Below are 14,992 nucleotides of genomic sequence, written 5' to 3' on the forward strand. Positions count from 1 at the left end.
TGGCGACGGTCTATATTTCATAGCAACGCTTATGCACGACGGTTATAAGTGGACACGCATTGTGACTGTGCCCTGCTCGTAATCAGATGTGTCAAGGAACCTGTTTGTGATTGGATATTTCATTTGAAAGTTGGGGTGTTAAGTTGTAACAGGGTGCCAAAATTGTGGCTTCCACTGCACCTCTGCGCCAACCTGTCACTTAAGTCAGATTTTTCGTACAAGTATAAACCAGTTATATGTCTACTACGTACGCCGCTAGACCGAAGCCCTCCCTGTCCGTGATGTTAAAGCAAAGTTCGTCGCTTCAGGAACTCGTGGGCTCACACATAAATCCAGATTTATGCAGCAGGGCAGGTCGTCCGTCCCCCATGATTCAAACAAGGGAACCACAACACGCCAGCTGAAGTGACGCCTGTTACCAGAAGTGTGACATGCAAGGCCGATAGAAAATACATCACTTTGAATTGTAGTCGCCGGCCCGGCGCCTTAGTCCCACACGCAGAATATCCTTACGAAACATCGCTACAGCGCGCAAGTGTAGCGCATTGGCTTGCCCATAATTTGTTTCAACGTATTGACGGTGCCTTAATTATTGTATTTATGTGGCTTGTTAACAGCTTCAAGACGTCTGGTTGCCGTTGGGCTGGAATAAGTAGATATAATGCGTTTTGGGCTATAATTGGGAACTAATTAGATCAGGAAAAAGGTAACTTGTGTAGCATCGTATTTCTGTTATTATGACATAATCTTACATAATCGTACTTAGTGAAATATGGATCATTGTATTTGTGTAAACAAGATATCAATGTGCACTATTTGTCGTAAATAAGATATCAGTGTGCACTACTTGTCACAAGTTAGAGTTGTCAACAGGTTGTAAATTTTTGATTAATGATGATGCAAATGTACCGACTAAAGTTAAAACCGGTGTCGATTCTCAGGTTTGCCAACCTTTTATACTCAGTTCTGAAGTTTACCTCAGACTGATTATAAAATAAGGCCAGCTGCGGTTTGCGCGATTGCCATAATTAAGCGATTGTCGATTGCCATTGCTGAAATCGCCTAAAAGGTACTAAACCAGCTTGGTATAGGCTCAAAGATGGCTGGACACCAGCGCATCCCACATGCTTCTTGTTTGCTTCATGTGGTTTGGCAGCGTCAAATTGCCCCAAAAACTGCGACCGGAAAACCTGAATCATTGGGGTGAGTGAAAGCGAACCAAACACACCAATATTCAAAGTGTGTCATGCTTTTTACCGCAGCAGGCAGCGGTGTAGTTTCGCAAAGTGAGTGGGAGTCTGAACCATAAAAGGTGATGAAACGTTCTCTCGAAATTCGTCAACAGATGGATTTCTTCCAGGATTTGGCCCACTTTTCTCCGAAACTTGAGCGGTAGCCGCCCCCCCCCCCCCCCAACTTAAAGGGAAACTACACCCATGGCAGCGAGTCTAGAATGCCACTCCAAGCGTTTTTTTGCTCATTCCCTGTCTTTGTAGACTTTTCCTGTGTTGTTTTTAGGATGGACTTTCATCAGCTAACAGCACAGTCAGAAATGTGCGCTTTTGCGCGTTGTTTGTCATTCATATATGTATTCACATTCGCTCTTTCTTCTGAGAAATGTTGTACAGCGTGCTTGTATGACATGCCAAGGAATAATAAAGATGAAACAAATCAGTACAATACAAAATATCATAAAGCATCAGGTACATAGCCTTGCTGCCTCCACACACAGCTGTGTTGAACTGCCCAATGAGGAGTCAAAATATTGCAGTAGCACCCGCTTTGTAGTATGTGTGGCTCAAAATTTGTTAATTTGGATTAAGCTCTTCATTAATGCTCGTTACATATGTAATCCCACCTTGTCATGGAAGTCATACCATGTGTCATGAGAGTCATGTCATGTATCATTGGAGTCACGGAATCATGAGATAGGATCCTAGGGTACTGAAACCCGGCTCTCGCAGACACATATTTTTGAGATCAGATATCCTCCTTGCAATTTTGTTATGGGACTTACCGTTTTTCTTCTGGAATTTGTGGCTACATTTTCCAAATTAATGATTTTTTGCACAGTTTTTGTAAGGAACTTCCTGCGGGATCCAGGATCTAATTTCGTCGAAGCATCCTCCAAAACTGTGCAAAGAGCCTGAGCCCAACTTAGCGATTAAGTTTGGCGTAAGCGCACGTTTGCTTTGATAGCCAGCCGTGGAGAATGCATCACTAGAATATATAATATGAAAATACGTATTTCAAGCCACGTTTTCGCATCTTTGCTTTAATCCTTAAGGTAAGCCGCTATCAAGAAGTTAATCCAAAAAAACAACTGTGTGTTGAGGAATTTGTGACGCAGTTTCGGCACCAGAAAATTAAACAACATTGTGATCAGATGCCTCCCAAATGTGGTTAGGGACTGCCGTAACCGCCTGAGTAACAGCGCCGCTTCCGAGCATATAATCGCGCTGTACGACGCCGCACCACTTTGCTGATTAACTCCGACGTACCACAGGAGTACGCGTGCGAGTACTTTGGGTTTGTCGATTGTCAAGGAGTGGGTACCGAGCGGTTGGTGTGTGTGACAGCAGGTAGTCAGCTGATGGTGTTTCGTCACATCCCACGTGACGCACTGGTCACAGGCGCGCCAAAGATGACGGGATTACGTTCGAGCGCAATCCAAACCGGAAATGTAAAGAGTCGGCTGCTTTGTTGTACGCGGCGTATATTCAGGGTTAATAGTCGTGCCTTTGTTTCGGCGTTGCAGCATGCGTAGAGGTTGTGGAACCCGGCGTGTAGCGCCATATTGTCGCTGGCGAGGTGTACGACGCAGAAATTATCAGTGCCGTCATTCTTATTTCATCGCCATGTATCACGGCTGATGCTGCTGTTGCTGCGGGGCAACATGTCGGCCGTTGTTCTGGTCAGTCTGTACGAATAACGGGGCTGACTAAGCGCGCTATAGTTGTCTGAAATCATACGTGTGCAAGCGCACACTCCGCTGTCATTGATTTGCGGTCAGATTTGAATGTGATTTGACGCGAATTGTTGGAAATCCATGTCGTAAGCTCTGGCTAAACCGCAGGGGCTGCAGAGTGCACCTGTACTCGCATCTATACTAATCTCCTCGCACCCCACCCTAAATCCTACGTGTTTCTCACGGAAGTGATTAATGAAGCCCCCCTTTGCTAAGCGCATTCACGGCGATCTCCAAGCAGGTCAAGGCGAGTCCCCCTCCTTTTCTTTGTGGCGACGGTGTCCGGGCGCCCTCCACGCGTCGCGAGCGCGGCTTCCGCCGCCCTGCGCCGACCGGATCGTGCAGATCGCGTGCGCCGCAGTCCGCCGGGGCGGTGCGGGGCCGGGCGGCGCCTGCCTGGTGGCGCGTCGCGTAGCACGCCGCCGCGTCTGCACGTCGCTGCGCGCGTGCACGCGCCGCCAGCCGGCCGCGCCGCGCCGGCCGCTGCGCCACCGGCGGCGGTCGCGGCGCACGTCGCGCGTGGCGGCCCGCGACGGAACGGCGGGGCTGCGGTCGGCGCGGAGAATATGCCACGGTGATGTATGCCACCGGCGGCGCCGGTCTGCACGCGCGGGCGGAGCCGGGGAGTCGCGTGTCGACGGCGTCCCTCGCTTCCGCGGCGTGTGATCTGCGGGCCGGCGCTGAAGGCCGTCCGACTGTGCTGACCCCGTTGTCCGGCGCACGCCGCGCCCGGTTCGCGGTAGCGCGATGACGGTTTGCGTGCGATGGACCCGGGGGCCGCCCGCGCTCCGCTAGCCGGCCCGACCCTGGCGCACGCGGCCCGGTCTGCCGGGGCGCCGATGGCTCTGATATCGAGCCATGACTCGAACCGACCTCGAGTAGCCCTGCCCGCTGTAACGTCACCGTCACGCTGGATACCCCGAACCGGGCCCATTGTGAACGGGCTGAATCCGTTCCGTCTGGCTGATCCAAATCGAAGGCGCTGTTCTAACCTACCGGGTCGTGGCTAGCATGGGCTGACCGTTGTTAACACGGCGGAAATCTGAGCAGTACATGCCCTTCCTTTCCTCGACTTGTGTGCTCCGAGTACGTTCCTTCCGTCGTGGCCAGCAGGGTCCCTCTGACCTGTATGACCTCGAGCCGACCTTTGTAGCCCGGAGCGGACCCGTGTGACCCCGAGCTGACCTATATGACCTAGGGCTGACCTATGTGACGCCGAGTTGGCCTGCGTGACCACGACTTGACCTGGGTGACTTCGAGTTGACCCCGCTTGATCCCGCTTCCAGACGGCAGGCTGAGGTGGAGATCACGGAGCAGCCGGCGTCCAAGGCGCTCCGGTTCCGGTACGAGTGCGAGGGCCGCTCGGCCGGCAGCATCCCCGGCGCCAACTCCACCTCCGACAACAAGACCTTCCCCAGCGTCAAGGTGGTCAACTACCAGGGCCCGGCCGTCGTGGTGGTCTCGTGCGTCACCAAGGACCCGCCGTACCGGCCGCACCCTCACAACCTGGTCGGCAAGGACGGCTGCAAAAAGGGCGTGTGCACCGTCAACCTGAACGTGGAGACGATGTCGGTGACGTTCCAGAACCTGGGCATCCAGTGCGTGAAGAAGAAGGACGTGGAGGAGTCACTCCGCCTGCGCGAGTCCATCCGCGTGGATCCCTTCCAGAGTGAGTCGCCGCCGCCTGCCTCTGGCGGACCTCCGGGGAACGCGGGCGTGTTGGGTGGCCTGTTCACTATCGGTTACGTTTTATCGTTCAGTATCGGTTACTGTCTTTCAGTTTTGTGCAAGGGCAGTGTCTGTGGCAATCACTATATCTCCTGTGTTGAAGGGTGCTCGGATAAGTGCGGGATCCCCTACAATTCGTGGTTGAATGAAGGGTGGTCGTACCCCTTTCCCCTTGAGGGAAGGATTGGTCGCATTGGCCGCCACGGTTGTGGATCTCTTGCATGCAAATGTCGCGGGGCCTTCATGCTTTGGTTTCAAAGCTGTCCAGGAGCACGATTTCGCAGTGGTCGTTGAAGCTGGTGGATGCCTTCCGTTCCCCTGCGGTTGACCAGCTGAAAAGCGAGTGAGCTGCGCTTGACCTGCCCTGTTTTGGTCTGCTAATGTCACGTGCTCTGTCGGGCTGTGCCCCTCACTGCTCGGTCAGTGGTCAGTAGAGTCCCCCTGACCGCCGGGTCGACACCGCGGGCGCTTCTCGTCCTGGCGCGATTCCCGACTGGCTACCGGTCCGCGGCCAGCCTCGGCCGAAGGGTCGGTCGGGGAGAGGCAACGGCAGGACACGGCTGTATCGATCTATAGCAAATCAGGCACATCCTGCACGTGCAGGAATGGTCGAAAGAGATTAAGGCTAGAGACGCCATTTTTCCCAAGGTCAACTCGCAGCCCGCCCCGCCCCAGCCAGCTTGGGATTTAGCCCGCAAAAGTGCGGCTTGCTGCCATCTTGACCCACTTTAGCTCTGGGTTGTTGATGCAGATACAGCGTGCATTTAGTAATATGTTTAACTTAATGCTGTTTGCCAAATGCGCGTCCTGGTTGCAATCTTTTCATGTACTGCTCACAATTAGTTACCCAATATCAGCTGAGGCATTCATACATTGGCAAGCAATGGTTGAACTATGAAATCATGTATAATGACTCACTTAATATTTAACGCGATGTCATGCTTAGAATAGAGCTGAGAAGGACAAGGTTGGAAGTGCCGTTGGACCGTCCCCAAGTGGTATCAAAACTCCCGACACCTATTCTTTAGATTAGCGAGCAAAACGCTAGATTTTCTTGAACTAGATATACCTATCTACTGATAGCCCTTCATAGAGGAAGTCAAGATATTCTAGAAGTTTGCAGCATGTGGTCATTGGTGGCATTTTACATGGGTGTACACTTGTGCAAGAAAATGGTCGGTTTCAGCAAGTTGGGAGTGTGTTTTTTTTTAGATGCCATTATATATAGTCAGAATTTGGCATTGTGAGTGTACAACTCAGGAAAGACAGATGCGCCGGAATAACCGCGAGGTCGTATGCCCGCCTCAGGACAGGAAGTCAGCCTTTGTGGTGGTTACGGTTCAATATTGGCCATGTGATAACAGCAACACGCGCATGAAATGCTGCGTTAGGGCTTTTCTGTGATAGGCATTTCTTTTCTGGAAGTATGAAGTTTGTTACCAGCTCGGCTGTCATGCCGCGCCACTTGTGGTGTCCAAAAACAGAAGGTACCAATGACACTATTTGGAGAAATGCTGCCAGTTCCACTCATGTGACGACTTAGGGCTCTAAAACGACTCATCGGCCCCCTCCCTCCCCTCCCCCCTCCCAAGGAAACCCTGGTGCATGCATGGTCGGTTGTTGACGATAGCAGGTGTCTTAAAACTGATGAATTTTAATCTTCAACATAAGAATTCTTAACGCGGAAAAGCGAGGAGGCTGATCATTCTAGTTGTTCATGTTGCTGTTACCTGTTGCTCATGTCTTGCTTATGCCCAAAACAAGTCCCAGATATATTGTGCCAATCAGAGGTAATTCGTCTCAATGACCATTGCTCACGTATCCTTGTTCTGAAAATGGTTTGTGCATAAAGATCAAAGTTAAAGTGAACCTTAATGTCGTAACAACAGCCAAGATCATTAGGAATAATCGTTCGGACCATCACCCCTGTGTGGTCGTCCACGGGAGTCGCATGACTCGTGGTGGCCATACTAGCACGCCACACAAGGATGACAGTCTGAACAGTCCTGTTGCAGTCTGAACAGTCTGAACAGTTAGTCCCTGCGTTACACTAACACCTGGTCTCAGTCATTCCGCAAAGTTAGGCGAGCGCGGTTGCCGCCCTGTTTTCTTCAGATGCCCAGACAACTGTTCCACGCTCAGATCAGGCAACTGCTGCACAGCCAGATCAGGCACCTGCTGTGCAGTCAGACGAGACTGCTGCTGCACGGTCAGATCGGGCAACTGCTGTACAGTCAGATCAGGAAACTTTTGCATAGTCAGATCAGGCAACTGCTGCACACTTAGATCAGGCAACTTCTGCGCAGTCGGATCAGACGACTTCTGCACAGTCAGATCAGGCAACTGCTACACAGTCAGATCGGACAATTGCTGCACAGTCAGATCAGGCAACTGCTGCACAATCAGATCAGACAACTACTGCACAGTCGGATCAGGCGCAGACAGTCATTGCTGCACAGTCAGATCAGGCTGGGCTTGTACAATTTAGACACAATTTTTACTGAGCTTCCATGCAGCCATGGACTGTATATCCGTAATTGTCCCTCCTAGGAAAATTCAAAATGGGTTTTGCCAACATTTCATCGTGCGTAGCTGTTTTCGGTCATCAGTCAGGTTTCGAAATTGAAGCATGAATCAAGAAACGCAACTTTGTACTTCGAAATTTTTGCAAATTTTTAACCCGGAAAGGTCCGCCGAGTCTGACCTCAATCCGGTAAAAGGCGCGCGGGCTTAAGCGGATCAGATATGACACGCTGGCGGATCAGGGAGCTGCGTCCCTCTCTGAATTAAGCTTACCAAAAATGTCCTGGTCCTCCGAGGACGAGCATAACACTGTTATTCCAAAGCCAGATTCTCAAATATCGGGCAGCTTGAATATATGCTGTGTTTTAGAATACTGCCGTGATGGAAACATCACCAGCGTGCACTGTTCAGCCGTAGGGCCGCCGTTCAAGCTAAAACGTTGGTAACTAATAAAACCTTATCGGAAAAGAGTCGCTTGGAAGAAAAGAACTATACGTTAATAATTCAGCGGAGCATGCCACTTTTTTGCATATTCACTCGGAAGCGATTTTGGGTAGGCCCAATCCATTTAATATGTTGTGCGAGGCTGTGCATTTTTGTTAAGATACTGGACGGAGTCTAAGCAGTCTAGTATGGCAACGTTCAAGCTGGTATGAATAGGGCTTTCGCTGTTTGTAGGGTGAGGGACTAGCTGTCGAGTATGGTGCCGAATATCTAGGGAGTTGTAAGCCTGCGGTAATCACCTGGAGGTGGAAGACAAGGCGGGGTTGCCCATTACCGCAAAGGCTTTGCCGCCCCAGATCGTGGGCTGCTGTGGCTCTAGGGGACTCTTCGGTGCCTATCTGCTTCTGTAACTGGTTTGCGTGAGTGGCTTTTCGCGTGGATCAGGTGAGGGACGTGAGAATCAGATAGCGGGCTGTTTTCGCTGGCAGCGTACGGACCCCGGATGCTGGGGAGCCTGGTCACCGCAAAGTTACTATGGTGAATACACCGGCTGAGATCGAGGGCATCTGATAGCGCCCGCAGAAGGCCGTGAGGAAAGATCCGTTCGTGGCGGTGGGAAGCGGCAACGAGAGGGGATGTTTGCGGCGTGGGTCCCTTCCACTACCCCGCTGCCGCGTCCGATGGCCGTGATAAGAATCTCCTTATATGGACTGGATGCCGAAGTGATTGGTGCCCAAGGAAGTGCACGCATTGGGCCACCTCCTCTAGCAAATGAGGCGATATGACTTTGGCATTGTGTGTGCGTCCAACAATATTTGAATGATGCATCGAAAATCAAACATAAGTGTCTAGTAATTGTTGTTCAATTGGATTTAGTGTAATGGTCCGAAAAACATGCCGTTGAAGGAATATTTTTGTCAGCAAAGATCAGGGGCATCGAAATATTGGCATTGTAAAAAAATTCAAAACTGTCACGTGGTTATAAGGGACGGAGGTACATGCAGCTGATTGTCAGCCTGGTCTCGGCGCGAGTGTGTCAGCCTGGCCTCCGCGCGAGTGTGTCGGCCTGGTCTCGGCGCGAGTGAATCAGCCTGGTCTCGGCGCGAGTATGTCAGCCTGGTTTCCGCGCGAGTGTGTCGGCCTGGTCTCCGCGCGAGTGTGTCGGCCTGGTCTCGGCGCGAGTGTGTCAGCCTGGTCTCGGCGCGAGTGTGTCAGCCTGGTCTCGGCGCGAGTGTGACAGCCTGGTCTCCGCGCGAGTGTGTCGGTCTGGTCCCCGCGGAAGTGTGCCGGCCTGGCCTCCGCGTGAGTGTGTCGGCCTGGTCTCCGCGCGAGTGTGTCGGCCTGGCCTCCGCGCGAGTGTGTCGGCCTGGTCTCCGCGCGAGTGTGTCGGCCTGGTCTCCGCGCGAGTGTGTCGGCCCGGTTTCCACGGGGGTCGGTCGGCTCGAGCTCATGTCATCGCCCAGCTGACTCGCTCCCCGCCCCGCCGCTGAGCATCAGCTGAGCCGCTCAGCCACGCCAACGATACAGTTGGTTCGGCGAAGGACTTAATCACTATTGCTGTGTTACGTAACTCATCTCGCGTACGGGCTTTGGCGCCGTATCTCCGTGTCTGTAACACGTGGGGCGGTGGCGGTGAGGCCGTGAGTCGAGAGCCTACAGTGGACAGGTGCGACAAGGCCGGCTAACGGGAGCAGCGCGCCGTAGTCTGGGGGCATCTGACCTTGATCGTCCCGCCGCCGGGCCGCCTAGCGCCACGGTGTGCCGGCGAGGGTACTGGGCCGTCCGTGCTCCTCCCCTCCCCTCCGCTCTCGTGCGGGACGGTCTGAGCCGCCGCCGCCGCCCGACGCTGGTGTTGCTGTTGACCCACCGACAGCAGACCGTCGCCTCGTGTCTGGAGCGGCCGGCCGTCGCCGGGCGTCGCTGGGGCGCTCTCGGCCTCACGGGGCTGGGCTCCCTGTGCGCGCGCGGACGACCCGCCCCCGCGCGCTGCGGCTTGGCGGGCGCGGATGAGCCCTCTGCCGGCGTCCGGATCATGACGGATCGTCGACCACTGACGCGGACTGTGACGTCTTGCAGGACATGTTTGGAGTAACTATCCTCCTACCCGCAGCTTTGAGGCCATGAGCAGACGTCACAGCCGCAGTCGTGACGTGCGGGGCGGGCACGAATGGTCGCCGCGACTCAACGCGCGCTTAGGGAGAGGCAGGCCTGTTGGCGAGATCCGAGATGAGACGAGATTAAATGCCCTTGGCGTGTTTTGGTCTTGGCAATTCAGCGGTCAAAGTGCGCCCACTTCGCATCCAGACTTCTGGTTGCACCTGCAGAAATGGGTCATGACGCGGATATTCGCTGTCAGTCATAAACGATGACATTTTGGAAGGTCATTGGTGACTCCAGTCAGCTTGTGCATGGTCGAATCCCGGAGGCACCTTGCCACCTGAATGTCCCGGCGGGCGGGATCACAGTCACTACATGCTCCTTGTGCAGTGGAGGAACCCCGACGGCCCCCTCTCGGTCGCGCCCCCGGCCGGCGCAGACGCATGCAGTATAAGTTTGGATCTAGCCCGTCCTCGTTTGCGGACAGCCGTGACCGAGCTCCGGCACACTGGTGGATCGTCGGTCCGCCAGTGGTCGTCAGCAGGGACCCGTCGCGCGCTCCGTTCGGAGGTGGCATCGCGCCGGTGAACTCGGACTGGCCACCGCGATGTTTACGCCTGCGTCCGTCCGCCGACGTCATCCCCGAGCTATGACGTCATTGGTTTGCCTCGAGCCGGGAGCGGCTGCGCCGGCCGGCGAGCGGCTCGCGTCTGGGACAGGCCGATAGGACCTGGCGCGGCAGCACCCGCCCGTCTACGCAGACACCGTGATTATGTCGCGCGGTGCTCGGCGTGTTGTGCCGTTCGCCGGTCGCGTGTGCACGCGCGTCGGGCTATGGCCGGCACCGCCAAACGCCGCTAGTCGCCGGGCGTTTGCCGCTGTTTCCCTCGCAGCGGTGCCGAGCTGCGCCCGTCCTCGGACCGGCGCCCGGCAGCGGTCGCGCGAGCGGGGTCCGGTGGCAGCTGACCCCGGGTCACCGACCGGCGGCAGGCCGATGGATGTACCGCGCACGGCGCGAGCGAACGTGCTCCCAGCTGTGATGCCCGGCTGCTCTGACTCAGTCGGGTCGGCGTGAATTGTGAACCAGATCTCTTCCGGTTTGCGTACTACGCTCTCCCGTGGCGCTGCGTGTGAGATGTTCGCACTAGTTGCATCAATTGGTGCGACTCGCCGAGGGAAGCAGCATGCCTCCGTCTGCAACCAGGCGGCGAGGTTCGGACGGGGGACGCACCATGGGCTCCATGCAGCAATGCAGCGTCGTCCCACCGCCTGAGTGGAACGAGCCCTCTGCGCCCGCCCTCGGCGCGCTGGCGGCGGCGCCTCTGACACGCCCGTCTGCCTCGTTACAGCCGGCTTCGACCACCGGCTCCAGCCGACCACGATCGACCTGAACACGGTGCGCCTCTGCTTCCAAGTGTTCGTCGAGGGCCGCGAGCGCGGCAAGTACGTGGTGCCGCTCAAGCCAGTCGTCTCCGACGCCATCTACGACAAGAGTGAGTACACGGCCGGCCAGCGCGCGGCAGGCAGCCGAGCTCACCGTCAGCTGGCGCGGCTGTCGGAGACGCGTCCTGGACCAGCCCCGAAACAAGTGTGGGGACGTTACCATTCATTGGCCGTCGGCCTGAGTCACCGACGCCTGAATGGTCGCCGCAGCGTCGGGCGTGAGAACGGCTCGAGATTGCGGTGACTCAGGCGCGCGCGCCGTGCGGCGATCGCCTGGTGGTAAAACTTGACCTTTCGGGCCGCGTGTCGCTCAATCGCCGCGGGCCGTGTCATAACGACCGTGACTCAGGCGTACACGTGGGAGGGCCGCGCATGTGGGGCTCGCACCTTCGCGCGGCGTTCTCGTTGGGCGTCGCCTCGTTGGGCCGCGGAGGCCGCTGCTAACCTCACGTTGCCGGTGTTTTGCGTTAAAAAGCGGGACGGGAAACTGGACATGTGTTATTTCGCGTGATCGGATGGCGGAATGCATGGCAAGCGCGCGCGCGTCGTACAGTTCATGCGGATGATTCAGTGGGTGGGCTGGATCAATAGCGAAGCTATTTATATCGATGACGTCGTGGTATTTTATACACACTGCAACGCCGCCGGCCAGTGCCGTGAAAGCCCCAACAGCTCGTCTGGGGAGACCTCACCCAGTTAATGATTGACGCAGGCCAGGCTGTGTGTCACCAGCGTGAGCAATTCTTTCCAGAATCCATGTGCGACTTGATAATATACAAGATGTCCGACTGTTCGGCGTCCGTGGCCGGCGGGAAGGACATCATTCTGCTCTGTGACAAGGTTACAAAAGGTGAGAGAAACGCCGACCGACGCCCGACGGGGCGGGCGAAGGACAAACGTCGGCTCACTGGCACCCGGCTGGTCTGTGACACAATGCTCAGAGTATCATCGCCGACGTTGCGTGCTCCTCGACGCTTGTGGACGGCGGCGTTTTGTACCGGTTTAAGCATGCATACATTGCATTGTAAGGCATCACGTGATGGAATCCGCTGATGTGTCATTCAATGTGACATAGCGTATTTGCGTCCAAACCCAAGGTCACACCCGCATCCAACTGCGTAACCAACTGGGATGGCGTAAGCTTTGGAGAGCCTAGTTGGTGAGGGGTGTGATTTTCCCTTACCCGCCGCCACCAGCAAACAAGTTAGGGGTTCTGTTGCGAATGTGACACGCCAGCTTTGAAGTACGCTGGGGTGGCCATGTGTTCGAGATGGATGTACACTTGGACTGGGGATGCAGATGGACTGCAGTTTCCAGGAACAACTGCGGGGTGTCGGGACGTTTCCCATCGTGTGTCGACCTATCTGGGCATGGCATCAAGCCGGAGCGTTTTAGCCACGCGCAAGTCCTTGGCGTCTTTGGGGGTACGTGAGCTTTTAGCAATCTCGTCTTCACTCCAACGCTTTTACCGCGGTCGTGACGATACGCACCGTCAGGATGAGCCTGTGGTTTCATCTGCCCCCCCCCCCCCCCCCGGCAGACGATATCGAGGTGAGATTCTTCGAGGTGCGGGACAACCGGCTGCACTGGGAGGCGTTCGGCGAGTTTTTGCCGGCCGACGTTCACAAGCAGGTCGCCATCAGCTTCAAGACGCCGCGCTACGCCACTCTGGAGGTGGGTGCGCCGCTGCTGACATGTGGTGCCAGTGGCGGCACTTCTGTATAACGTGGTCGCAGTGGGATGGCGTGGCAGTGGTGTGCCTGTGTGGCGACACTGAGTCGTGTTTTTATGCCACTTAAGCCGTTGCAGTTTTTGGATTGGTCCGAATTGACGTGATTTTGCAGCGCTGTAAGTAAAGTGTAGGATTATTGGTCTCTCAGTATTGTTGCATCCCTCAAATGTGTCTCCCTTGCTTCGTTCATTAGAGTGATTGCGCTGCTCTGCTCGGGCGTACGAACACTGCCGCGTATGACGCGCCGCTCTGTCGGCAGCTGGAGGCGCCGGTGCGGGCGCAGATCCAGCTGCGCCGCCCCTCCGACCGGCAGTACAGCGAGGCTCGCCCCTTCACCTTCACGCCATTGGATTCAGGTAGGCCGTTCTGGTCGTTCAAGCGCGCCAAGACGCACATCTCGCTCTTCCACCGGCTGATGAGCTGGGAGAGCGGCGACGAGCCGAGCGCGAAGCGCTGCTCGTCACCGGACGGCCGTCGCTCGGCCGAGCTCACCTCTTCCGTGTTCGACGCGCTCGGCGTACCGGCGCGGCCGCGCGACGGCGCCGCCTCGGCCGCCGACTCGCTCTCCGTCAACGAGCTGCTCTCGGAGGCGGGCGGCGCGCGCGACTCGATGGTCTCGACGCTCGCGCGCGCCTCGCCGGCGCCGGCGCCGGCCGGCGCGCCGCAGCCGCCGCTGCCACCCAAGCGCCAGCACCGGACCAAGCGCGAGCCGGACGCCAGCGACTACGCGCTCCCGATGCCGGCGGTCGCCCAGCTGGAGACGCCGAGCAAGGCCGAGATCCTGCTGCGGCGCTACGCCGCGCCGCCCCGCGGCAGCCCTCTTTCGGCCGACTACAGCAACGGGAACTACGACCGCGTCGAGCAGATGGCGCTGTACGCGGGCGTGGCGCCGCTGGCCTCCGCCTCCGAGTTCGATGAGACGAGTCTCTCCTACTTCGACGTGGAGAACAACCTGAGCGCGCCGCCGCCCAAGCCGGACCACGGCGACGAGGAGATCTACTCGGCCTGGATCAGCCGCTGGGGCAGCGTGACCTCGATCCCCACGACGGTGCTCGACCTATACGTGTAGGGCGCCGCGGCGCGCCGGTCCCGTTGCGGCGCGCCTGGATCCGTGGCGCGAGACCTCGGCTGGCCACGCCACCGTCACTCTCTGCCTCGCCGGAGGCCGGCGCGCTCTGATGAGGGCTGCCCTGCCGGAGGCCGGCCGCGAGCGGTGGTCCGGCGGCGGATGGCGCAGGCGACTCGAGCGGGCGCTGTGCCCACCGCCGGGTGTTGAGAGCAGCTCTGGCCGGGCTGGCCTCTCAGCGCTCGGGGCGCGAGCTCTCGTCGCCCTCAAGGACGTTGGTGTTATTTTTGCGCGGGTTTTTGACGATACAGCTCATTTTCAGGCAGTGTTTTATAGCGGTGTACCCTGTAGTGCGCGCAGCTTCTTCCCCCGGCGGCGACAACACGGATGCAATCCAGTCTAGTCGTAAGCGAGTCGCTCAGTGCATTAACAGATCTAGTCTTGTGTTGTTGATCGGCGTCTGTTTGGGAGTGTGTGCGTGTGCGCGCGCGCGTGACGTTTCGATGTCAGATCCAAGTGGAGCTGTGCCATCGCTTGCCGCCGACCGTCGGCCGGTTCGCTGTAGTGGTCTGCCTGCCCACCGATCTTGACGCTCACCGTCCGGTGTTAACCGCAGCGTGTATGTGTCTGCCCCGCCAGACGGCATCGAGGAGAAGAAGCGCAAGATGGCGCGCAACTCGGGCCGCCTGCAGCGCTATTTGACCGATAACCTGGCCACTGACGGCCCCAGTGAGTTGACCTTTCAGCGGCGGCGGCGGCCGCCGGCCCGGTGGCGGGCCTGATCTCGTGCGTCGGACGCTTGGCTTGGGCTCTGGGGCCGACCGCTCGTGCGTCTGACCTGCGACCCGGGACGGCACCTGACCTGACCTGACCGCACCGGGCCTGACCGCGCCTGACGTGTCCTGAACGCACCTGACCTGACCTGATCGCACTTGACCTGACGTGACTGCACCTGACTTGACCGCACCTGACACGACCGCGCCTGATCTGA

The 14,992-nt window shown here is 57.0% G+C and overlaps 1 protein-coding gene across 3 annotated transcripts in view; it reads left to right on the forward strand.

Annotated features, from left to right (window-relative positions):
* The window catches only part of LOC119103903 (proto-oncogene c-Rel), a 43,241-nt gene that overhangs the window by 24,217 nt on the left and 4,032 nt on the right, over positions 1–14,992 (forward strand). For all 3 annotated transcript variants that reach the window (XM_037227597.1, XM_037227605.1, XM_037227613.1), the window contains 6 exons: positions 4,255–4,637; positions 11,110–11,253; positions 11,955–12,053; positions 12,744–12,877; positions 13,195–13,291; positions 14,641–14,730. In XM_037227597.1, the coding sequence (XP_037083492.1) occupies positions 4,255–4,637; positions 11,110–11,253; positions 11,955–12,053; positions 12,744–12,877; positions 13,195–13,291; positions 14,641–14,730 (947 nt within the window). The remainder of the gene's footprint in view (positions 1–4,254; positions 4,638–11,109; positions 11,254–11,954; positions 12,054–12,743; positions 12,878–13,194; positions 13,292–14,640; positions 14,731–14,992) is intronic.

The sequence above is a fragment of the Pollicipes pollicipes genome, unplaced genomic scaffold (assembly GCF_011947565.3).
Source record: "Pollicipes pollicipes isolate AB1234 unplaced genomic scaffold, Ppol_2.1 Scaffold_2555;HRSCAF=2994_pilon_pilon_pilon, whole genome shotgun sequence".
NCBI lineage: Eukaryota > Metazoa > Arthropoda > Thecostraca > Pollicipedomorpha > Pollicipedidae > Pollicipes > Pollicipes pollicipes.